This window comes from Meles meles, chromosome 19 (assembly GCF_922984935.1).
Source record: "Meles meles chromosome 19, mMelMel3.1 paternal haplotype, whole genome shotgun sequence".
In the NCBI taxonomy this organism is placed as follows: domain Eukaryota; kingdom Metazoa; phylum Chordata; class Mammalia; order Carnivora; family Mustelidae; genus Meles; species Meles meles.
Window position 1 is genome coordinate 43,519,812 of NC_060084.1, and position 26,701 is coordinate 43,546,512.

At 38.9% G+C, this 26,701-nt stretch overlaps 1 protein-coding gene across 4 annotated transcripts in view; it reads right to left on the minus strand.

Moving 5' to 3' along the window:
• Positions 1-26,701, minus strand: part of ZNF568 (zinc finger protein 568) — a 65,653-nt gene that overhangs the window by 17,522 nt on the left and 21,430 nt on the right. For 3 of the 4 annotated variants that reach the window (XM_045988689.1, XM_045988690.1, XM_045988691.1), the window contains exon 7: positions 19,152-23,187. In XM_045988689.1, the coding sequence (XP_045844645.1) occupies positions 21,605-23,187 (1,583 nt within the window). In that variant the 3' untranslated portion in view covers positions 19,152-21,604. Of the gene's footprint in view, positions 1-19,151; positions 23,188-26,701 lie in introns of those variants that run through there. The other variant, XM_045988693.1, reaches the window with a different exon arrangement.

Here is a 26,701-nt window from a genome sequence, read left to right on the forward strand (position 1 = left end):
ATCAACTTTCTCAAGTTTTGAAATTTTTGCAAGAATCCTTTATTACTTTAGTCATTAAAAAGAGAGCAATTAGGTTATTTCTATCTTGGGGGAAAAAAGTATGTGGAGCTGATAGGGGCAGGCAGGCCTTCCAGGCTGTTAGAAATTTGGAAGCAAACAGGCTACTACATGTGACTCTGAAGCGGACCACAAAGAAATTAATTAGTGAGGCTGAAGCGAGTAACCTCATTCTGTTCTTTAACTTCCCTGCCAAATCAGTGAGGCATATGTGTCACAGCTGTTCTGGGAATTAATAAAATCCAAGGAAATGGAAATTCTAGATTGATGAGACAATGTTTGCAAGGCAGACAGCCCTGGTTTAGACTTCTGTCTGGTTTAGGAAAACTCCTCCATAAATTTGGTTTCCTTCTCTCTTACCCTTTTTCCAAATCACTATTGTGAATCTTTTGGATAGAATCCTGAAAGAAGACATTGTTCTGAAAACCAGGAAGCCCCTTCCAAGAAGAGTGCCAAATACAACTTACCTCTGCCATGACTTTTGATGTACAGTGGCTTTTCTCTCCTCTTCTGGATTCTTCTAGAATGAAAAAGATGGAAAAGGGTTAAACTATGAGACAACAGACCTTCCAGGAGCTCAGAGAAGGCCAAATCACAGCAAACCCTGGCTCCACTCCAGGCACGGAGGGTGAGCCCCAAACCAAAGAAGCCTGTAACCCCACCCCCACTCCTATCACCATCACAGAAAGCAGGCGACCAGCTGCCCAGATGGGAGTACTGGAAGAGAACTCCAGACTGGGGCCTCCTTTCGCCATAGGAGCCTGCCTGGGTTCTTCCAGGCCCTGTATCTTAGACTGAGCCCAGATCTGTGGCCCTAAAACACAACCTACGTTGATCCATCAGTCGGAATCTCACACTCCTGTCCTCTAAAACTGGGGCACCATTATGGGCTTGGATCCCCTGAGCCCTCAGAGTAAAAGCACAGGGAGTGGAAGAAAGTGCTCCCAGTGCCAAGCTCTGGAAAACCCGGGGACACCAGGAATAGCCCCGGGGAGAAGGCCATTCACCACCCTGAAGAGCGAGTGGCGGTTTCTGCGTCAGTTTCGGCTGGAATCCAGTATCCAACAGGGACTACTGGGACTAAAAAGGCTCGAAATGCAGGCGGGGTATGAGACTGACCCAGAACCCATCCACTCGCTGACCCGGTTCAACGTCGACCAAGAAAGTACAAAGGGAGGCGCTTTTCCAGTTCTAGCTCCAAAGACAGACTCGGCGACGCGGCCGGCCACATGGGGCTCTCACACTGGACCATAGAGAGACTCCTAGTGTTCTAATCACCGCCCCGCCTGCAGTAGTCGCCGCGCCCTGGACATCGGGCGCACAATCCAGTCCGGGGAGTATCGCACGGACTTTGTGTGCAGGCAGGAGACCACACAGCAGCGACACCTCTGACCTCCAGACACCGCCAGTCAGCTCCAGAGCCAGCCGGAAACCACTCGCCCACCCCGTGGAAGTGCACGGCTGATACCTCCCTCGTCCGAGGGAAGAGTAGCGGCCTCGACATTCCCAACTTTCCCGACGTCCTTTACTTTTCGAGCGCGAGGACGCAGCCTAGAAATGCCCTACAGCCACCCATAAGTATGACTCCAGACAGACCCCGGCCCTGCCCCGGGGCTCCTCACCTTGCACTTCTCCCAGGTCCTCACACTCCAGCCTGGTCGAAACCGCAGGCCGACCGCAAAGCCCCGAATCCTCGCGCCCGAACTCCCGCCAACTCACTAACCGCCGGCCAACTTCGGCCGGAAGTGGCAAATGCCGCAGAGCCCTCAGGAAAATGTAGTCCCGGGGAGGAAAAACCCAGCCAGAGCCTGGCGGGTACAAGGTTTCACCGCCCAGTGCGCGTCGTGTACCTAGCCTTCAGGCCAGTACTGACGGCCCACGCTAGCCTGAACATCCTGGGGACCTGGGCCAACCGACAGGTCCAAGCAGCAGGAGTCGTCTGCTGAGGGGTTAAAAAAAAAAAAAAGTTGTGGACAGTAGAGGCTTCTGGGAAATGTAGCCTACAGCGGAGGAAACGGTGGGCAGGTCGGCCACGAGCAAAACTCGAGTCCTCAAAAGTTAACCCGTGTGCAATAGTTCTCGCTGCAAACTGCGCAATACACGGAGGCTTCTGGCAACCGTAGTTAAAAGCGGGGAAGCAGAAGGTTCAGAGTCCTCTCCGCCGGGAGCCACGCTCTGAGAGCGGGATCAGAAGGGGACGGCTCCTCGCTACACCATGAACTAGGAGTCCTCCCGGACCCGGGCTATTCAGCCCGCCCCATGATCCTGCCTGGTGGAGTTTGGGTGCTCAAGTTTCGGTTGAGAATCCATCGGGGGCCACCAGAAAGTGCAGTACTCCCTTAGTCGGTACTGCTGCAAGGTAGCAGCCCGGCATCCCAACCTTTCCACCCAATTTGGGCGGGGCCGCAGGGACTCCAGGTAAGGGCCCATCCTGGAGGCGTTTGGGAAATGTAGTCTCAGCCTAACGGGTTGGGAATGCTGCGGAGGAGAACCTGATTGAGAAGGGTGGTAGGCTTGAACTGAAGATGCAGGGGTCTGAGAAGGCAATTAAAGGAGGATAAGCTGAGGTCCCGAGTAGAAGTCATAGAATACCAATACTGAGCTCTATATGTCACGTATTAATGTTTCCAAACTGTTTCTAAGTCCATAAATACAGAAAGTTACACTAACATTTGTTAATAGTAGTTAACTGCTAGGATGTGTATATGTGCTGCCGAAGCGAGCACAATTGCTAGGATGTGTAATTGGTTTTTGTTGTTGTTGTTGTTTAAGAGTATTCCCTTATTATTTTGGCCATTATCATGTCCTTATGAGACATTACTCAGTTTTGTTAATATAAAATGAATACGTATAGACTCTGAAATTGGTGAACTAGAAAACAAAAAGTGGGCCAGATTTTTTAAATGCACAGTTTGGTTCTAAAAGATAAACGAGGGGCGCCTGGGTGGGTCAATTACTTATGCGTCTGCTTTCAGCTCAGGTCATGATCCCAGGGTCTTGGGATCCAGCCCCACTTGGGCTCCCTGCTCAAAGGGGAGCCCGTTTCTCCCTCTCCCTCTATCTGCTGCCCACCCCCACCACTTGTGCGCGCGCTCTCTGTCAAATAAATAAATCTTAAAAAAAAAAAAAGTTAAGTGAAGCTCAGTATTAATAAACAATAACAAAACAAAAATTAAAACACGAATATTATAAATGGGAAAGGTTAAACCATAAACATGGAATTTAAAACAATTTTTTATTTTATTTTATTATTTTATTTTTATTTGACAGACAGAGATCACAAGCAGGCAGAGAGGCAGGCAGAGAGAGAGGAGGAAGCAGGCTCTCCGCCGAGCAGAGAGCCCGATGAGGGGCTCGATCCCAGGACTCTGGGATCATGACCTGAGCCGAAGGCAGAGCTTTAACCCACTGAGCCACCCAGGCACCCCCATATTTACTATAAGGTATATATTACTCTTTCATATAAATTAGTATATGTGTTACTCTTTCATATTAATATGAATCATGAAATTATATTTTGTATACAATTATATATGCATTTTGATGGTGTACTTTTGACATACATATATACATATTATTCATTAGTATTGGATAAGCTATGTTAAATGTTTTGTGAACCATTTAAGATATTTTATAGAATAATTTAGAATACAACAAATTTTATTTTCTTTCTGACTTTAGAACTTAAACCCCTTAAAAATATAACAACACTGTAAAAAGATCTTCACTTTCAAATTGTTGAGCTTCTCCATCTCCTGTGTTCTGTTAGAGCTCTGACAGGCAGAAATACATATCTTGGAGAGAAAGATGAGAGTTTTTAATGTGGAGATTCTCATCTGCCAAGGAAGCAGATGGCAAGCTGTCCTGCCTTATGAGACTTCTAGGAGTTGGGTGTCATGGAGAACCTAAGTGTGAAGATCTTGGTGAATGATGGTGGGCTTCTGCCAAAAACAGAGAGAAACTTTTTGTACCAACATCCAATTCCTATAGTCAGTTTGCATCAACTTGGGTTCATTCAGGAAACAGAAATCCCACCAGAATTTTTTTTAAAGATTTTATTTATTTATTTGACAGACAGAGATCACAAGTAGGCAGAGAGGCAGGCAGAGAGAGAGGAGGAGGAAGCAGGCTCCCTCTGAGCAGAGAGCCCGATGCGGGGCTTGATCCCAGGACCCCGGGATCACGACCTGAGCTGAAGGCAGAGGCTTTAACCCACTGAGCCACCCAGGTGCCCCTCCCACCAGAATTTAAACAGAGTTTTAATATAAGGAACTGTTAAGCAATGGTGAGTAATATAAAGACATCAAAGAATTCTGAAGGGCCCCTGAGGGCTGAAGGAGAGTCCCTAAGGAAGGACAAACTTGGATCCTTCCCAGAGGCTGGGTTTCAGACCTCATTGGAGAAGATGCGATTACATCCCAATGGATGGCAGAGAAATTTCCTGGGTTGCCAAGTGCTCAGAGGGCTGGAGCAGGACTATAACCTAACAGCCAAGATGCATGGTATCCACATCAGGAAGGCGGCAGAAGATACTCCTCTGTGGCAAATACAAGCCAAGGCTGATGGGCAGGCATACGGAGAAAGCTGGGATGCCACTGTGCACATGTGACTTGGAGCATACAGTGTGTCATCAGGATGGTCTCAGTAAGGTGGTCACTGGGTCCAGGTCAGGTCTGTGAGATCTCTAAGACATGCATGCTCTGGGGCACAGCTGAGGCCAAGCATCACTGAATATTTTCACATACACATCACCCATAGACCATGAAGCGAGAACAAGAAAAAGCAAAATGCAGTAATCGACCAGAAGAGAAGCCAGGAAGAGAAGCCCCTTTCTTCCTCCAGTGCCCTCTACTAACATAGCCTCACATCAGACTCACTATAAAGAAGAAATGCTTAAAGAATCCAGTTCCTTTTTACAGAGCAGGCATTGAAGGCTGAGAGGCAATAAATTGATAACAGCACAGTGGAAGCCTCTGGGTCTCAGTTTCTACACTTCTACTCATATATGAGCTCTCATATGTGTGTCTCATACAACAACAAAACAACTCTGTATTTCTATCTAGCAAGACAGTTATCCAAATAAGAAAATGTATGATTCTAACAGTTGGTTATATTAGTTATTAACTCACTAATTTTTGGCTTTATTAATTACTCCTCATATTCATTTGTAGTGCCACTGAATATTCTGTTGTCTAAAGAGTAAATTGTAAAGAATATGGAATCAAAATGAGAGAGAAAAACATGGTAGTTAGTATATACAAATAAACAAATATAACAATCAAAGAGAAAATATGCAAGGCTACAACAGTCCTCATTTTATAATTGAATATGAGGTCAGTTGATGTTTATGAATTCCTTCTTTGACAACACATTCCCTATTTCTGTTGCTTTCAGCAAGAACCTCAAATGCTCTAGGTTCGTTATCTTAGAGTGACCCAAGTCCTCATTCCTGAAGATTATTTTTTTTTTTTTAAAGATTTTATTTATTTATTTGACAGAGAGAGAACACAGGTAGGCAGAGAGGCAGGCAGAGAGAGTGAGAGGGAAGCAGGCTCCCTTCAGAGCAGAGAGCCAGACATGGGACTCGATCCCAGGACCCTGAGATCATGACCTGAGCCAAAGGCAGCGGCTTAAACCACTGAGCCACCCAGGCGCCCCCTCATTCCTGAAGATTCTGAGTCCTCAATCATTCTATATGTTTTTTTCTTTTTATTGCTGTCATTTTCCCATTAACCTTTATAATTGGACATAGACAGTCTAAAAGGAATGCCAGAGAATCCCCTGGGTTTCAAATACAGTCCCATTTACCTCCATTGCATATCATTAACCTGATTCCTTCTTGGTAGTTAGGATCAGTCATTCCAGGCAGTGGGTCAACTTTTTTTTTTTTCCTTGTTCAGTGTTAATTAAAGGAGTTAAAACTGTTCAAGATCTAAGTCTCATCTTCCAGTTCAGTAGCACTATTGCTATAGGTGTATCTCCAGGTGCAAGCATTGCCCTTAGGGGACTAATACCTCCATACAAGCAAAGCTCAAATTCTATGAGTAGGCCATTAGGTGTTATAGTGAGAGAAGTCACTCCCACTTAACCCCTTCCTGGAGCATGTATTTGAGTATGGGGGGAGGCCATAATGGTCTCAAATTCAGAATATATTCTATGTCCTATAATACAGAACTCCTGCCTTTTAGGATGATGTCTCCCACTGGCACTTTCAGTTGGTCGAGCTGATTCTAGGTGATGGAATTTGTCTTAAGACTGGTTAATTCCCCAGGCATGAATGCATTGCTCAGACAAAATGCTGTGCAGGATGCCATAGTGGTAGATAAAGCATTTTGCATCTGTGGTTTGTGATGTTGGCAAACACATCATAGGCAGGGGAAGAAAATCTAAGATAATATGTGTCTATACTTGTGAGGTGACTCTCTATCCCAGCCATGATGGAAAGAGACATCTAAAAAGACATCTAAGAGACATCTAAAAAATTAAATTTAACAAAATAAAATAAAATTTAAAAAAGAAAGAAAATATTGAATTCCACCTTCTACCAGGTGGTTGTCTGTTCCTCACAGGGAATGATGCCTTATAAGGGGCTCAAGGTTGTTCACTACTGTTTTGCAAAAATAAAGGGGAAGGACTGTGCTAGCTGATTATGTCCCTTTTATTATGAAAGAAAATGTTTTCAAACACCCTTACCTCCAAATATTTCTGCTTATAACTAATGGCCAGATTCATTATACATGGGCTGCCCTTAATCACAGGTAGGCTTGCCAAACTGTGGAAAGGGCCAAGATGCCCTTCAAAAGATGAATGGATAAAGAAGATATGGTCTTTATATACAATGGAATATTACACAGCCATCGAAAAGGATGAATACCCAACTTTTGTATCAACATGGATGGGACTGAAGGAGATTATGCTGAGTGAAATAAGTCAAGCAGAGGAAGTCAATTATAATATGGTTTCACGTACTTATAGAGCATAAGGGTAACATGGAGGAGATTAGGAGAAGGAAAGGAAAAGTGAATTGGGGTAAATTGGAGGGGGAGACGAAATGAGAGACTGTGGACGCTGAGAAACAAACTGAGGGTTTTGGAGGGAAGGGAGGTGGGGGGATGGGGAGCCTGGTGGTGGGTATTAAGGAGGGTATTAAGGAGGGAGTGCATGGAGCACTGGGTGTGGTGTACAAACAATCTTGGAACACTGAAAAAATTAAATTTAACAAAATAAAATAAAATTTAAAAAAGAAAGAAAATATTGAATTCTTCCAACATCTCTGATGGAAATCAGCAGAGAAAAGATAGACTGGAGCTGTCTATTGTGCCGAACACAAGCACTCACCACCAGAGAATTGGCTTTCTGTAGAAAAGATATGAACTTGAGCCCCAGAGTGAAGATTCCACGTAAAGAGACAATATCTTGGGGCACCTGGGTGGCTCAGTTGCTGGGTGTGTGCCTTTGGCTCAGGTCATGATCCCAGGGACCTGGGATCGAGCCCCGCATCGGGCTCCCTGCTCAGTGGGAAACCTGCTTCTCCTCCCAATCCCCCTGCTTGTGTTGTCTCTCTCGTTGTCTCTCTGTCAAAAAAAATAAATAAAATCCTTAAAAAAGAGAGAGAGAGAGAGAGAGAGAGAGAGAATGTCTTTGGCTTTAAACATCAGCAAAAATCACAGAACTAAAGATACCTGCAAATCAGATTCTTTGGAAGGAAGTTAGAGGACAGTGCTTTGGGAACAGAAATCACTCTTGAGAAGAACCCCAGGTGAAACTTGTGAGGCAGGTGAGACTGTTGGAAGTGGCAGAGGCATTTCTTACTAGGGTAGAAGAAAGAGTGTAGACTCTGGGGCCTGTGGACAGATGTGAGTGTGAAAGGTAGCTGGATTTGGTGGCACAGGAGAGAGAAGTACCTACTCCACAAATTAAACAGCTCATTTGTCACAGAAACTCTGAAAAATGTTATGTACTGTGTTCAGTGTGTGCATATAGACACTTTACAGAGAATTGCTATTTTTTTCGTATTTCATTTGCTTATGATTATGGATCTATAAAAAATTATGAGTGTAATAAGAATTCTGCATATCATTCATCCCTATGCACAAGTTAATGAAAAATGTGAACAGATATTTATATTCTTTTTTTCCCTGTGTTATGTTTGTTCTCGTTATATTTATGGAAATCTAATTTTATGTCTGTTAAAGCTAAAACTAAAAAAAATTGGAACTTGTGTTCTTTTTTTTTCTTTTTCAAGTAATTTGTATTTATTATATTTTCCAAAATTCTTGGTTCACAACAGATTGCAGATTTTAAAAAAGGAAAAAAAAATCTTTGTATTTCATCACAGACAATTTTAGAAGCACTACTTGAAAAAACAAATGATGTGATTGGATACTCACTTGCTCTTTGAAGAAATAGCTAAGTGGCCTTTTGTATTCTAATTAATGTGACAAAGACTCCCAAGAAAATAAGATCGCATTTACATCCTTAATGAGAATTTCAAGGCTGGCTATAATCTCCCTCCTGTAGCACTTGTTTGTCCCATCCTGGGGCATACACTAAAGATTAGACCAGTGTCTAAGAAAGTGAGGGAGATAAATTCTTTTATTCAGAGGTGCCCCTCTTGCACCTCTAACATGAAGGCATTAGTCATCCTATGGGACATGCCTTATTGCCTTCTGCTGCAAAGTCATCCACATTTGTGTCCACTTCCACTTTATCAGTTTGATTTAAAGATCAGATCAGTTTTGATGCCTCCCATTTAAATAACACTTATGGCTTATTCTCTCCCCCTCAGTATTTGTCCCTTCAAACAACTCCCAGACAAAGCAGAAATCACACTTGCACCTTAAACACCAGATCTTAGAAAGTTACTGTCCAACATGCAACAAGAAAGTAAAATCAGAAAGGCTGAGGCTAATACAAATTTGATTGTGACTCGAACCTCTCTAAAACTTGCAGAGGTATTATCAATGGGAAGAAACAACTTTGGAATGGGGCACCAGTCATAGCATAGCTTCCTACCAAGCTCATTTAACAGAAACTATATTGGGAATATTACATAAAATGGCTGCTCATGTTGCTTTCAGTTGTTAAATTTAGGTAGAGGAGAAAGAGCAGCTGGTTATCTGGGAACACTAGACTAGTCATTAATTATGCTCCAGAAACAGCTGCTGAAGCTCTGCCTTGGATTTTGCCCTGGCACTCTAACCACAGCAGCTGCCAGTACAGCTGATGTTCAGTATTTGTTGGTATACAAAGATACCAGTATAAATCAGTGGCTAAGTTTCCATGGCTTGCCAAGCTAAGAAAAATGAATCTACTGACACGGAATTAACAGTATCAAAAATTGAAAACTTTCATAAACATTTACATTCTGTAGGATCCACCTAATCCACTCCTAGGTATTTATCTAAGAGAAATGAAAACATAGATCTATACGAAAGACTTGCATACAAATGTTCATTGCAGCTTTATTTGTAATAGTCCCAAACTGGAAAAACCCAATTATTCATCGAGTGGTGATTGGATAAACAAATTATGCCCTGCTTACTCAGCAGTAAAAAGAACCTGCTGCCACCACAGAAACATGGATGAATCTCACAGTGTCTAAGCAAATGAAGCCTGATACCAAAAACACTGTCCGATTCCATTTACATAAAGCCCTAAAATAAGCAGAACTAATCTATGGAAATGGAAGTGGGAAGAATGATTATCTCAGAAGGGGATGGTTATTGTCCGGGAAGGAGCCAAGGGAACTTTCTGAAAGAATGGAAATACTCTATTTCTTGACCTGGGTGGTAAATACACAATTATATACATATGATGCATACTTAAGATTTTTCTGTTTTTACTGTATGTAAATTATACCTCAATTTTAAAAAGAATAAAAAAGAAAAGAAAAACTTCAGTCATTAAATAAATGGGTGGGGAAGTTTTAGAGACATGAGTCAGGGTTGACAAAAGGAAAAAAGTAATGATGGGCAAACAGCCTGACACCTGCAGACTAATCAAAGGCCTACAAATATTTTAGACCTATGTAGAGGCTTTAAGATATGAGAACTACAATATAAAAATTGCCATTTATAATCTCAAGTCTCTAAAATTCAATTTGCAGATTTAATTCTCAACACAGTTTTATGTAGACATATAAAAATAATCTTGATGTAGGCTGTGGTTTGTTACTATTTTTTTTTTTTGCCACATTTGACTTTAAATGTGTTGAAGCCTTCATAAGTCCTGAGAGTTTATTTCAATCTTAAAATAGGACTGACCTTTCATTTCCTCTTTGCCCTCATTCCCACACTTCTGAAATGGAAATAACCCTAGACCCCAAGGATCTTGGCTTCTGTCCTACACATTTTAGAGTGTTTCAGCATACTCAGTCCCCATTCAATTGGTGAAAGGACTTACTCTAGATTGGGTAGGGATCAATAGGTCATGGGATTCTGTCCTGTTGGAGATCTTGCCCATTTCCCCCCCATACAGACCTCAAAATAATCAAACTTTCTCACAGACAAAACTAACCAAAATCTAAGTTGCCTTTTGGCAAACTTTGAGACCCACTACATTAAATCAAAAAAGAAAGGCTAATGTTAACATGATTAAATAAACCATGTACTCACCCTACTTACTTGAGCAAAATCCTACAAACCCTTCCTAGTAATTCTTGGGACATAGTCGATAAAGAAATGGAGACTTCCAACTCACCTTTTGAAAATCATAGGACACCTAACTGTACTCTTTGCATCATAATTTCATCTGAAAATTTTGACTTTATAGATATTATACCTTAATCACAAGCTTGGGAAGTAGGTGGTCATATATATATATGTATATATACATATACATATATGTATTTTTTTCTCTCCCAGAACTTCTTCTTTTAGAGCTCATTCAAGCAAGTTTTAGGGCTTTGTTTGGATTTGAGAATTATAAGGAATGTAATTCAATTGAAAATAAATGTAACTACCAGATCCATGCCTCCTAACGTTATCTTTTGTTTTGCTGGGTTTTGATACTTTTACTTCAGGTGCACATAGGAAATGCACAAAACTTTTTTAAAAGTTTTTTTTTTATTTTTTTTAAAGATTTTATTTATTTATTTGACAGGGAGATCACAAGTAGGCAGAGAGGCAGGCAGAGAGAGAGAGAGAGGGAAGTAGGCTCCCTGCTGAGCAGAGAGCCCCATGCGGGACTCGATCCCAGGACCCTGAGATCATGACCTGAGCCGAAGGCAGCGGCTTAACCCACTGAGCCACCCAGGTGCCCTAAAAGTTTTTTTTAAGAGTTTAAATAATCTCTACACCCAATGTGGAGCTCAAACTTACAACCCTGAGATCAAGGTTGCTCCACTGACTCAGCCAGCCAGGCACCCCTCAGGTGCACATAGTTATAGTTTCATATATATATATATATAAATTGTGCTGTTATATATAAACAACAAATATATGTTTATTTTTATATAAATTATATACAAATATATAAAATATAAATATAAATATATAAATAAAAACCCTTGGGTTATACACATACAATGCTATCAAGTCCACTCCAGGCCTACATTGGGTTATTTAGTTGGTTAGGGTGGTAGATTTCGATATTAAAACATAGTATCAGTATTATGCTTCCTGTCCACTGATACCAGACATGGAACTATGTAAAAATGAAATATGCCAGTTCAGAGCAGAAGCTTTAAGAGCTTTAAATGGTTTTACCATCTGTCTTTTCCCTCTGCCATGAGACTGTCATGTTCTATGAAGTGCTGCTGCTTCCATCTGGGTCCTGCAATAAAGGTGATATGGAGCAGAACAGCTGCCAATTTTACAATGGATGTGAATATGAGAAATATTTCCTTGTTGTTGTAAGTCATTAAGACTTTGGACACATTTATCACAATATCGTAATTTATCCTAAACTGATTGATGAAATTATTTATTTTAAATAATGTTATAAGCACTCATGAATCCACCACCCAGCATAATATCTATAACCTTGATAATAACCTATATATAATTATATATAGCCCCTTCCCATCCCCCTTCTGCTCCCAAAGGATCAAATATTATCCTGAATCCTGTGTTCATTAATCCCTTGCATTGCTTTTTCTTTTAAGATTTTTTTATTTTTTTGAGAGAGAGAGACAGACAGAGAGAGCACAAGCAGGGAGAGGAACAGAGGGAGAGGGAGAAGCAGACTCCCCACTGCGTCTGGGAAGCAGCAGGCAGAGAGAGAAGCAGGCTCCCTGCTGAGCAGGGAGCCCAAAGTGGGGCTTCATCCCACAACATTGGATCGTGACCTGAGCTGAAGGCAGATGTTTAACTAGCTGAGCCACCCAGGTGCCTCTTAAGTTTTCTTTAACATGAAAACCCTTCATCTATGGCTTTATTTCTGTGTATTGTTGAAGGTCAGATTTCATTGTTTGGCAAATAAAATACCAAATTTCCCTGCTCCATTGATTCAACTGTTCCTTCTTTCCTCACTGGCCTGATATGGTTTCTCCATCAGTACTGGAATGAATGGTGGCCTAGAAATACCACATTCATTGAGTTCTAAAAAAATTCTAAAAACTATTTTATGTATGTATTTACTTATTTATAGAGCACATACAAACAGGGGCAGAGGCAGAAGGAGAGAGACAGAATCTCAAGCAGACTGCACCAAGCAGGGAGCCCAACAGGCAGGACCAATCCCATGACCCTGAGATCATGACCAGAGCTGAAATCAAGAGTTTAAAGCCCAATCGACTAAGCCCCCTAAATACGCCCCACATTCATTGATTTTAAGATTGTTATTAAAATGCCAATTTTCATTCAAATTGATCTATAAATTCAATGTACTCCCAATGAAAATTGTAGCACGATTTTGTGGAAACTGTCAGGCTCATTCCAAAATAAGTACAGAAATGCAAAGGATCTATAAAACTAAGGAAATATGAAGAAGCTGAAGGATTTATATTACCAGATGTCAAGACTGTGCTAATGTCACAGTAAATAAGACTGGTTTGGTGCAAAAATAGGAAAGCAGATCAACAGAACAGAATAGAAAGTCCAGAAACAGCATATTTAGATACCTGGTTTATGACAAAAAAGCCACTAAAATTCAATGGTTAAAGGATGGTCTTTTCTTTCTTTTTTCTTTTAAGATTTTATTTATTTATTTGAGAGAAAGAGTGAATGCAAGAGAGAGCATGAGTGGAGAGGGCAGAAAGAAGGGAGAAGCAGATTCCCTGCTCAGCAGGGAGCCGGATAAAGGACTCCATCTCAAGACTCCAGGATCATGACCTGAGTTGAAGGCACATGCTTAACCAACTGAACCACCCAGATGCCCCACTATAGGCAAAGATTTTTAAAACTGGACACAAAAAGCACTCACCATAAAATAAAATATATTGATAAATTAGACATCACTAAGAAATTCTGCTCATTAAAAGACATCATTAAAAAAGTAAAAAATCAGAATGCCTGGGTGGCTCAGTTGTTAAGCATCTGTCTTTGGCTCAGGTCATGATCCCAGGGTCCTGGGATGGAGTATCCCCCCTGCAACGTGGAGCTGAGCTCCCTGCTCGGTGGGAAGCCTGCTTCTCCCTCTCCCACTCCGCCTGCTTGTGTTCCCTCTCTTGCTGGGTTTCTCTCTGTCAAATAAATAAATGAAGTCTTTAAAAAAAAAGAAAGTAAGAAATCAAGCTACTGGGAGAAAATAATGCATATATCCGACAAAGGTTATGTATCCAGAACATATAGCCACAGATTAATAAAGACAGACAAGCCAATAAATACATGGGCAATAGACGACAACAGGCACTTCACAAATGAAGATATCTAAATGGCCAACAATATACGAAAAGGTATTCTACATCATTAGTCATCAGAAAGATGCAGTAAGTTACCTCTATACTCACAAATATCTTTTTGCTATTGTTTTCATAAAAAAAATACTCAAATAGGGTTCAGGCATTGCATTTGATTGTGGTCTCTCAAGTCTCTTACTCTAGAATATTCCTCTTTTCATGTCATTGCCTTAATGAATTGGGTAAATCAGTTGTACTAAAAAAATATATTTGGGACTTAACTGTTTGCTTCTTTTTGGCATTATTTAACTTTTTTTTTTTAAGATCTTATTTATTTGCCAGAGAGAGTGAGCAAGTGAGCACAAGAAGAGGAAGTGACTCATTCCTCCTCCTGCAGAGGAGGAGGACAAAAACCCAAAGATGATAACGTACTGGAAGAAAAGTGAAGGAAGTGTTTTAAAAAGGAGAAAATAATGAACTTTATCAAATTTTGTTAGTTGGTCAAGTGAAGACAAGACTGAAAAACTGACTGTTGAGTTACTTACCAATATTAAAGTCACTGGTGACCACAGGAGGCCTCCTGCGGAGCAAGGAGTCTGATACAGGACTTGATCCCAGGATGCTGGGATCATGACCTCAGCCACAGGGAGATGCTTAACCGATAGCCACCCAGGCGTCCCATGGCATTATTTTTCCCTCCACATTTTATGTATATTGTTAATTAAATGAAATTAAATGTTTGATTAGATTTTAAAAATTATTGTCTATGTCTTTATATAACATCAATTAGTGCATAATATTTCATTGTTCTACTTTGAGGCTGAGATTGGCCGGTGGTGAAACTGATCTTTCCACTTCAAAGTTGCATTTTATGTAGAGTGTGACATTTTGGTATCCTAAAAATATCCATTTCTCAATCACCTTTTATTTAAAGTTTTAGCATACATTGATGCTTGATACTTGAATGGGTATTTTGTTGTGGTTGTAAAATACTGATTTTTCTAATTCTCACCTTCTTCTTACAATTATTAATTAAAATTATTCTGTATAGAACTTTTCTATATAGATTACTTAGGTATTTGATACTTCTATTAGGACTATTTGGTACTATGAAATAGAATTCATATGGAGAAAGCAGAATACCTTTTTAATTCTTTTTAAAAAAATATTTTGCTATTTATTTGACAGAGAGAGAGAGAGATAAAGCGTGCAGCGGGGATAGGAGCGAAGGGCCAGGGAGGAGCAGGCTCCGTGCTGAGCAGGGAGTCTGATGCAGGGATAGATCCTAGGACCCTGGGGTCATGACCTGAGCTGAAGGCAGACTTTTAATCCACTGAGCCACCCAGGTGCCCCACATTTTTTCTCTCTCTTTAATTATCATGTTTTCAATATAAGGAGTTGGTACCACTACCACTACTGACAAAAAGTGAGTTTTGATTTCTTGCTTTCTTCCAGCATTTGATCTTATGGATTTTACAAATTGCTATATTTCAATCCTCTGTAGTCATTAGTTGTTTCCTTGTTAAAATTATCTTTGGCCCGTAAAAGTCCTTTCAATTGACTCCTATGTCTTTTTGAATGACCCCAGGAGTCTTTGATAACTTGTTTTCTGATACATTAAGAGGTCCTATGCTTTTTGTAACAGATGGCTGGTCTAACTGCAATGTGATGAATGCAGTTTGAGATACCATTTACTGATATTTGGTTGATACTTTTTTTATTCAAGTATAAATAACATACAGTGTTACGTTTCAGGTGTACAATAAGATCCAACAATTCTATACATTACTTAGTACTCACCATGACAACTAGAGCTTTAATCCCTTTTATTTATTTCACCATTTCCCCCACCCATCTTTCTTCTGGCAACCACCAGTTTGTTCTCTGTAATTAAGATTCTTCTTTTTGGTTTCTTTCTTTTTTTCTTTCCTTTGTTTCTTAAATTATATGAGTGAAATTGATACTGAATGGTCAACTTCCATAAATGCTTCATATTTGCTTGGAAGGAATGTGTATTTTGAAGTTGCCAGCTACATGTTCTAGGTATGTCCCAATAGATCAAATTTGTTAGTTATGCTATTAAAATTATCTATAAGCCTAATAACATTTGTCTGCTTAATCAGGCAATTAGAGAGATTGTAAATTCTCCCATCACTATAGTCATTTTACCTCTTTATTCTCAGAATTTTACTAGGTCACCAGTGACTTTAACATTGGTAAATAACTCAACAGTCAGTTTTCAGTCGTCTTCACTTGACCAACTAACAAAATTTGATAAAGTTCATTATTTTCTCCTTTTTAAAACACTTCCTTCACTTTTCTTCCAGTACGTTATCCTCTTTGGGTTTTTGTCCTAATTCCCTGGCTCCCAATTTCTTGCCTCCTATGCTACTTCCTCTTTATTTCTCTGACCTCTAAATGCTGGAGTTCCCCCCATAGTTCAGTCTCTAGATTTTTTCTCATCCAGTCCATTGACTTTAATTGCAATGAATATTCTAACAACTCATGAAAGTGTACCACTAGTCATACTTCTCCCCTGGATTCTAGATCCTTCTGTCTAGGATATTCCTGTGCTTGGAAATCTAGGCACGTCTTCCTATCCATCTAGACTCTCCAAACAGCTTGCCCTGCAGCTCTTCCATCTCAACAGATGGACACTGCATCCTTCAAGTTGATCAGGTCAAAAATCTTGGCAATGGCTTTGATTCTTCTCTTCCTCTAATGAACCACACCAAACCTATTGACCAAGTCTTTAAAGCTCTACCTTGAAAATATCTCAAGAAATGTCTACTTCTCAATACATCAACCACTATCACCCAGATTTAAGTGACTATTACCTCAAGCCTCTTGATTTGTATCTCTGGTTCCATACTTCCTCCTCTACCCTCTATTATCATTAGGTCCTATAAGGCAATTCCTTTAAAACATAAGTCAGATTGTGTCAATCCTTTGCTCAAAGCCTTCAAATGGTTTTCCATTTTTTACAAAACCTATTTTCCCTCCTAGACTCCTCTTCAAGGTACTACTTAATCTGATCCCCAATCTCTTTCTAAACTTCATCACTTACTACTATCTTCTTTTACTTTGACCATAGTGTCCTACTCCTTACGATTCTTTCAATATGTCAAGCATGCCCTCATTGCAAGGTCTTTGTTGTTGTTTTTAAGATTGTATCTATTTATGTGTGTGTGAGAGAGAGAGAGAGCGAGAGGGAGAAGCAGATTCCCTACTGAGCGGGGGACCAATACGGGGCTTGATCCCAGGACTCTGGATCATGACCTGAGTTGAAGGCATACACTTAACTGAGTCACCCAGGTGCCTGGACCATGGTAGGGTCTTTGAAGTTTGTTCTCTATAGTTAAGTGTTCTTTATCCTCCATCACTCATTCCCTCACTTCCTTTGCTCATGTGTCATCTTCTAGTTCTACTTTTGCTAGTGGCAAACTACCTTATTTCAGACTACCATAAAAGATAATAAACTCTAGACTACACAGATTTTACACACACACACACACACACACACACACACACACACACACACACGAGTACAATATGAAGGCATTGGGGAACAACTAAAAGCAGGCAAAAAAAAAGAAGGGGAGTTGACCTTTGGAAAAAAGTATACTATGAGACATTAATATTTATACAGATTATCACATAGTGGTACTTCCAACCCTCTGTGGCGTAGGGTATCTGAATTCAAGTAGAAAACCACAGTCTTAACAGCCTGAGAAGTTGGAGGACAAAGTTCGAGGCTGCTAAAGTAGTTCAAAAATAGTTAAATCCCAGAAAGGAGGGAGCTACAGAGAGGAGATTCAATATCAACATAAAAATTTGGCCCAAATCTTTGATGGATGCCTGAACCTCACAAATTTATGTAAACTCCAGAGTCTATAGGAATCAACAGAAGACTGAAAGAAGAGCAGATATTTCAGCTACTGCTTTTCTGAGGAGAGAGAGACAGGATTTTAAATCAAGCCAAGGTAACTGTTTTTAGGACAAAAGTCAACATTCTCCAGAAAATTATAACAAAATTGAGAATCTCGGGTGCCTGGGCGGCTCAGATGGTTAGCCATCTGCCTTCAGCTCAGGTCGTGATCTCCAGGTCCTGGGAACAAGACCCACATTAGGCTCTTGGCTGGCTCAGCGGGGAGCCTGCTTCTCCCTCTCCCTCTGCCTCTCCCCCTGCTTGTGTGCTAATCTCTGTCTCTCTCTTTCAAATGAATAAATAAAATCCTTGAAAAAAATTGAGAATCTCTACAACACATCACTTACAATGTTCAGTATACAATCAAAACTACTATATAAGCAAAAATATAAGAAAGGTGAGAAAAAATCAAGAGAAAAAGTTATCAACAGAGAATGACTTAACTAGATGCTGGCATTACAAAATAGGGTATTTTTAAGCTTGTGTATGTGCATGTGTGTTGAAATATAAATAACATAAGACAACATTTTAACAATTTTTATGTGTACAATTAAGTGGCATTAAATACATTCATAATGTTAGATAATCATCATCACTATCTTCTCATATGCAACAGAACCAATGTCCCCATTAAATAAACTCTCTGTTTCTTCCTCCCCACCTCAGTAATCTGTTTATTCTACTTTCTCTATGAACTTGCCTATTTTAGTTACCTCATATAAGTGGAATCATACAATTTTTGCTTACAAAAGAACATAAAAGTCTGACTTAATTCACTTAGCATAATGATTCCAAGGTGTAAATTTACATTATAGTATGGGCCAGAATTTCTTTCTTTTGTATGGCTGAATAATATTCCATTATATGTCTATCTCACATTTTGTTTATCCATTCATCCACTGCGGGACAGATGGATTGTTTCCATTTTTTGGTTATACCAAATATGTTGCTATGAACACTGGTGTACAAGAATCAATTTGAGAGAGAGCAATTGAAATTGCTTTCAATTCTTCTGGATGTCTACTTAGGTACAGAAATGCAGAATCATATGGTAATTGTAAGTTTAACTTTTTGAGAAACTGCCAAAACTGTTTTCCTCAGAAGCCATACAATTTTACATTCCTACCAAATTTCTGCATGTCCTCATCAAACACAGGTCTTGTTGTGCAGATAACACACATTTGAAAATTATTTTTCATAAAGTCCACAAAAATTAGTTGTGCTGGCAAAATTGGACTTAGCATAAAACCTATTAAAGAAGAGACTATGAGGGGTGCCTGGGTGGCTCAGTGGGTTAAGGCCTCTGTCTTCAGCTCAGGTCATGATCCCAGGGTCCTGGGATTGAGCCCCGCATTGGGCTCTCTGCTCAGTGGGGAGCCTGCTTCCCTCCCGCCACCCTCCTGCCTTTCTGCCTACTTGTGTCTACTCTGTCTGTCAAATAAATAAATAAAATCTTTAAAAAAAAAAAAAGAAGAGACTATGAAATGACAATACTCATTCAGATACTCAAGTTTTGGTAAACTCTTGTTTACATGAAAATCACTCCCTGCAATTTGTAACTGTAATAAATCACTGTCAAGCTTTTAAAAAAAGCTAATAAAAGTAAAAATTGAAACAGTCATGCTTACATATCACAACTGTAGTTTGAGGTTTTGTTTTGCAGTATCACCTTCAAACAAGTTTACTTAACATTTAAACATTCATTGCTAGAGTTGCCTTTTGATCAACAGCCCCAATTCTAATCTCCTTTTTATAAAGGCACAAATGGTTTTCTGTATATCAAGTAATATTGTAGAGATGTTGTAATAAAACATTACCTTAAGTAAGGGTTGGTTCATATATTGTTATAGAGAATGAGATCTTTTTAGAGGAACTCTGTTATCACTGCTCAGGGTCTGAGACCACTACCACCCAAAATGAGATAGGTAATGTAAATCAGGGGTTGAGAAAGGAATAAAATGATCTGTAGGTTTAAAGTGAAGCTATGTTATAGAACTGCTTATGGCCATCTCAAGAAAATAAAAGGTTTTCTCATTTCAAAATGTTGCTATGATTCACAACGATATTAATGTTTATCCTGGTTGTATGGAAACTTACAGGGCAAGACAACTGATGTCACATAGTCAACTTCTCAGGACAATCTTATTGTCACAATGACTTTAAATATATTACTAATTAAATTGCTACAAATACAATAAATCTATTGCCAAGTAATGTGAGACATACTGAGAGAATAGGGATCATTAGTAGACAATGATGCCCTAAAATGGTAATAAAATCACACTTGATGTATCACACTGCCACCTGACTTTCAAATTCTTAGTAAGTACATATTTACTTAAATCTAAGACATAATTGGTTGAAAGATGGATCACAATTTTAGAAACGTTAAAATGTGAATAAAAGCATCAAAAGATTGATAAAGTATGGTAATTTCATATTATATGTAGTAAATAGGACTATCACTTCCAATTACTACTTTTCTGGAAATATTTTTTATAAAATAGTTCAGCATCTGATAGGGCATAGGGATCCATCATAATATTTTTTTTCTATGGGCACAGGCTTCCCCTAGCCCATAAATTCTAAGAAATAACTATAAAAAAACTCCATTAAGACAAGACATCCATATTGCCACTGCTTATCATTAAGATTTTATATGCTATCAATCTTCTTTTTTAAGGCATAAAAATTACAAATAAAGCTAATGCCCCTTTTGATCAACACTTTCAAACCTCATCTCTTGCCAGAGACAATACTAACAATAATTTGGTATGTACCCTTCTAGTCTATTTTAAATACATACATATTTCAATACTAAAAACGTATTTCAATACTAAAAACTGTTCATGATTTAACTCCAGTTTACATGAATGTCATTATACAATGTTTCATTTGGGGATCTTTTTTTTTTTTCACTCTACACTGTTTTACATAACTATCCATGTTACAAAATACAGATCTAGTCTATTACTTTTAACGGCTGTATACTATTCCATTACTTGACTGTATCACACTTTATTTATCCATTACCCCATCAGTATTTAGCTTGTTTTCAATTTATATATATATTTCTTATGGGTGTTTTTTCTTTAGAATGAACATACAGAAATGGAACTGCAGAGACCTTTCATTTTTAAAAAAATGTTTCCCTGCCTCAAAGTCATAGACAACATCCTGCATTTCCTTCCAAGAACTTCAGGTTGGCTTTTCAGATTCCAGTGTTTAAATCCTTTGAAATTCTGTTTCTTTATATATTGTAAGGTTGCATGTAGTTATTTTCTCCCTAAGATGGAGAACCAAATACTTCAACAAATTTTATTGGCCATTTCATTTCTCTACTGATTCATGATAGCATGTCTACTAATACACCAAATTCATGTATATTCACTGATTTATTTCTAGGCATTCTATTCTGTAAAATCTGTTTATTTACCTATTTATGCTCTAATACAAAACACTATTTAACAACCACAACTTTTCTGTAGTATATGGTAGAAGATGTGTCCTGTCTCCTCCTTTTCAAAATTGTCTCGGCAATCCAGGGACTTCCATTTCACATGAATTTTAGAATTATTTTGCAAAGATCCTAGAAAATTCATGTTAGATGTTTGGAACTATATAAGGTCTATAGATTAATTCTGGGAGAACTGATATTTTTATGATATTGGGTTTTTCCATCTGTATATATGGTATTTCTCTCGATTTATTCAAGTCTTATGCCCTTCAATGAAGCTTTACAATTTTTCCATAAAGATCTTGTTCATTTTTTTGAGTTTATGCCAGTATGTTTCAAAAGCAAAGCATGCGTTGAATTTAAGAAAAGGCCTTTCCCTCATTTAGTACACTCGGCGTTTCTCACCTGTATGCCCTCTCTTATGTATAGAAAGGGATGCTCTTTGAGAGAATGCTTTCCCACATTCATTACATTCAAAAGGTTTCTCACCGGTATGACTTCTCATATGTATAATAAGTAATGAGCATTGAGAGAAGGCTTTTCCACATTTATTACATTCGTACGGTTTCTCCCCTGTATGACTTCTCACATGAAGAGTAAGAGATGAGATTCGAGAAAAGGCTTTACCACATTCATTACATTTAAATGGTTTCTCTCCAGTATGAATTTTTTCATGCTCAAGGAGATTTTGTCTCTGACTGAAAGCTTTTCCACATTGATTACAATTATAGGGTTTTTCTCCAGTATGAATTTTCTCATGTTCGGTGAGATTTGATTTCTGACTAAAGGCTTTCCCACATACTGTACATGCATAAGGTTTCTCACCAGTATGAATTCTCTGGTGTCTAATGAGGTTTGACATCTGAATAAAAGCTTTCCCACATTCATTACATTCATATGGTTTCTCTCCAGTATGAATTTTCTGATGTGTAATGAGATTTTCTTTCCTGCTGAAGGCTTTTCCACACTCGTTACATTCATAGGGTTTCTCAGCTGTATGATTTCTCATATGTACAGTAAGGGATGAACTTTGAGAGAATGCTTTCCCACATTCACTACACACATAGGGTTTCTCACCTGTATGACTTCTCATATGTATAATAAATACTGAGCATTGAGAGAAGGCTTTTCCACATTTATTACATTTATAGGGTTTCTCCCCTGTGTGACTTCTCATGTGTAGAGTAACAGATGACATTCGAGAAAAGGCTCTACCACATTCATTACATGCATAAGGTTTCTCCCCAGTATGAATTTTCTCATGCTCAATAAGGTTTTGCTTCTGGCTGAAGGATTTTCCACATTCTTTACATTCATAGGGTTTTTCTCCAGTATGAATTCTCTCATGTTCAATAAGATTTGATTTTTGACTGAAGGCTTTCCAACAGTCCTTACATGCATAAGGTTTCTCCCCTGTATGAATTCTCTGGTGTCTAATAAGGTTTGACATCTGAATGAAAGCTTTTCCACATTCATTACACTTATACGGTTTTTCCCCAGTATGAATTTTTTGATGTGTAATAAGATTTTCCTTCCTGCTGAAGGCTTTTCCACATTCCTTACATTCATAGGGTTTCTCTCCAGCATGAATTCTTTCATGTCTGATGAGGTCAAATTTATGATTGAAGTCTTGTCCACACTGATTACACTTAAAGGGGGTTAGAGCATGGGATGAGCAGTGGTAAAAAGGTTTCCCATACTTATTATAGTCATAGTTTTTCTCTCTTACACAATTCTTCTCATAACTAAGTAAATCTAAATTATGTTCCAAACCCTTATCAAGTGAGTCACAGTCAAAGAAGTTTTGTCTTGAAGTAACAATATCTGAGCTCAAAGGAAATATTTTTGTAACTCTTTTACATTCAATGACATTTTCCTTAATTAGAGTTTTCTTGGAGATGGATGTGACTTTCCTCACAAGTGTTTCCTGTTGCTTCTCGCTCTGTTCATCAACTTCCCAAACTTCTAAAATGGAGGATCAAAAATTATTACTTTTGAATTTTTCTGCTACTACACTATTAATAACATTTCAGAAATTTGCTCTTATGGAGTTGATCTTTTATGCTGATTCTAGTTTCTCAATATGAAAGAAATCCAAAGTGAAAATTACTTTAGTTTCTAAGTTTTAAGAGGTTAACTGCTATAGAAAATATTTTGGAGAGAAAACTGACATTGATAAGCCTAAATAGCTTTGACTTCTTTTAAAAGTATGCTTATACAATGCAGAAATCAGTAACATGAACAGAATAATTAAGATGAAAGGGTGACCATATAAATGGATAGGGAGTCAAAATGATCAGAGGATAAAATTAACACCTGTGGTTAAACACAGTAGATTGAATGTTTATGTTTATTTCTCCTCTTCCCTTAAATTCCAAAATGACAGTAAAAAAATAAAAGGTCAAACCCGCAAGAACAAAGGAAATAGGAGTGTAAAGAAGGGTGAACAAGAGATTTCAACAAAAGAACAGAGATGAAAGGCATAAAGGGAACTATTAACTAATGGAAGAGCTAAGAAGTTAAAGTACATAAAAATGAAAATCTCAAGCAACAAAGTGATTTAGCCACAAAACAAAGGAAAAGCTAACAAATTAGAGGATTCAGGTACTCAAAAGGTACAGGGAAGATGTCTGAAGAGTATTAATTTAAGGTCTGAATAGGGAACACTTAGACTTTCTAGGCAAGTATTTCAGATTTGCCTAAGTAACATCTTTCCAACCTCATTCCATGTTTTTCCAATCTGCAAAGGGTGAGTTATAACTGTATTTCCTAGACACACTTGCATGTAGGGTTCTGGATGTGATTTAGATTAATCATACAATTTTTAAATTCAGAAATGAATTAAAAGTAGAAATAAAATAGGCCTTTTACCTAAATGTTATAGCAGAAGTGGTAGGGTTCTGAAGCTCATGGTTATAGAAGCATTTCCCTGGTTCAATCAGAAACCATTTTTTTTTCTTTTTAAAGATTTTATTTATTTATTTGAGAGAAAGAGAACATGAGCAGGTTGGGGGGGAGGGCAGGTAGAGAGAGAAGCAGACTCCCCACTGAGCAGGGAGCCTGATGTGGGGCTTGATTCCAGGACCCTGGGATCATAACCTGAGCTTAAGGCAGATGCATAACTGACTGAGCCACCCAGGCGCCCCCTCTTTTCTTTTTCCTTTCTTTTTTTTTTTTTTAAGATTTTATTTATTTATTTGACAGACGGAGATCACAAGTAGGCAGAGAAGCAGGCAGAGAGAAAGGAGGAAGCAGGCTCCCTGCTGAGCAGAGAGCCCGATGTGGAGCTGGATCCAAGGACCCTGGGATCATGACCTGAGCCGAAGGCAGAGGCTTTAACCCACTGAGCCACCCAGGTGTCCATTTTTTTCTTTTTTTAAAGTAAGCTCTACTCCCAATGTGGAGCTTGAACCCAGAGATCAAAAGTTGCGTACTCCATCAACTGAGCCAGTCAGGTGCCCCATCAGAAGAAATTTCTTGATCATGGGGGAAAAGGAACTTACTTAGCAGCTTACTCTCTGATATAACACTGTAACTCATTCCTAAAAGCTTACTCAGTCCTTTCAAAGGTTCTCTAGGACATTTAATACCTTCATGTAAATCCCTTCCTTCTTAAATTAGCTGCTAATAAGCTCTTTGTAACTGCATCTTCACCATTACCTCCCCACCCTCCACACACAACCCACACAGGAAGTGGCCATGTGTCCACCATCTGAGCAGAAAAAGGAAGGCTTACCTCTTTAGAGAAAATGAACTATACAGGCTCTAAATTTAGGAACAAGTGAAGCAGATGTAAAGGGAGGTTCATACTAAAAAACTAGGAATTAGGGGGGCACCTGGGTGGCTTAGTGGGTTAAGCCTCTGCCTTCGGCCTAGGTCATGATCTCAGGGTGCTGGGATGGAGCCCCACATCAGGATCCCTGCTCAGCGGGAAGGCTGCTTCCCCCTCTCTCTGCCTGCTGCTCTGCCTACTTGTGATCTCTCTCTCTGTCAAATAAATAAATAAAATCTTTTAAAAAAAAGCACTAGGAATTACATAAATTTGTCATATTGAATGGAATGCTTTCTGTTGCTTGCCCCTCATGAATGCTGGCATTTACCTCCACATAGGAGATGAGAAGACTAAAAACAAAAAACCTACAAAACTGGGGTGCCTGGATGGCTCAGTGGGTTAAACCCTCTGCCTTCGGCTCGGGTCATGATCCCAGGGTCCTGGGATCGAGCCCTGCATCGGGCTCTCTGCTCCGCAGGGAGCCTGCTTCCTCTCTCTCTGCCTGCCTCTCTGCCTACTTGTGATCTCTGTCAAATAAATAAATAAAATCTTTAAAAAAAAAAAAAGACCTACAAAACTGGAATTCTAGAATTGGCATTTGCAGCTCCACAAAAAAACTCCTAGGTTGTTCTATCAAAGCATCAAAAATTTGTTAGATTTTTAGAATTTCTTTTTTATCCTTTCATTCATCAAATGAGGAAAACTAGTAACACTGATGAATTCCCTATTTAAACAAAGACTTGAGTCTCATTAAAATTAAATACATATAGAAAACAAAGCAAACAGAAAAATTAGGCAAGTAGTAACTCCAGGAATGACAAAAATCTATATAAGGATATGTAATTAATAGTCATTTCTTGGCTCAGTATAACAGTATGTCAACCAAAAGAACAAAGTAAACAGTGAAAGCCAATTTGGCCAAAAATTGTGATATATTTATATCCAGAGAAAAAGGAAAGGGGAAGTGGTGGTGGTGGTCTAAGAGTACTAAACCTCATCTTTCATTAATATCAAGTTGATGATAATTAGGAATTACCAATCAGCAGCATATTCAGAGAATAATAGCTTCCATCCTATCCCTGAAACAATGATTCTTCTTCCACTGCCTGACAGGTAAGCATTTTTATTAATTTTGGGGTTAGTCTCATATTCTTTTAAAATACATATATTAAATATATATGTATATGTGTGTATATATATGCGCATATATATATCCATACACACATGCCTCTTCCACTCATTATAAAAAAGGTAGCATATCCTAAATGCTGCTCTACACATTGATTTCTTCCACGTATATATCCTGAGTGGAAGCATGACATCTCTGACTTGTTTTATAGTTTTGACACTAGAATCATTTAAGTGTTTTACATAACAAAAAAGTTAATCAAAAAAGGAGGGAAAAAACCCAAAATAACTCTTAAAAATGGAAAACAAATAGAAATGGGTAAATCTATATATGAAGTTAGGACCATAGTCATTCAAGTGACTTCAAACACAGTAATTTGACTATATCCTAAAGGAGAAAAAAATACAACCAAAGAAACTTTAAACTACATCCAGTAGTCTTTTTCCCCCCACGATTTATATATTTATTTTAGAGAGAGAGAGAGAGGAGTGCTCATGTGTGCAGAGGAGGGGCAAAGGGAGAAGAAGAAGAAAGAATCTCAAGCAGACTCTACACTGAGAACAGAGCCCACACGGGGC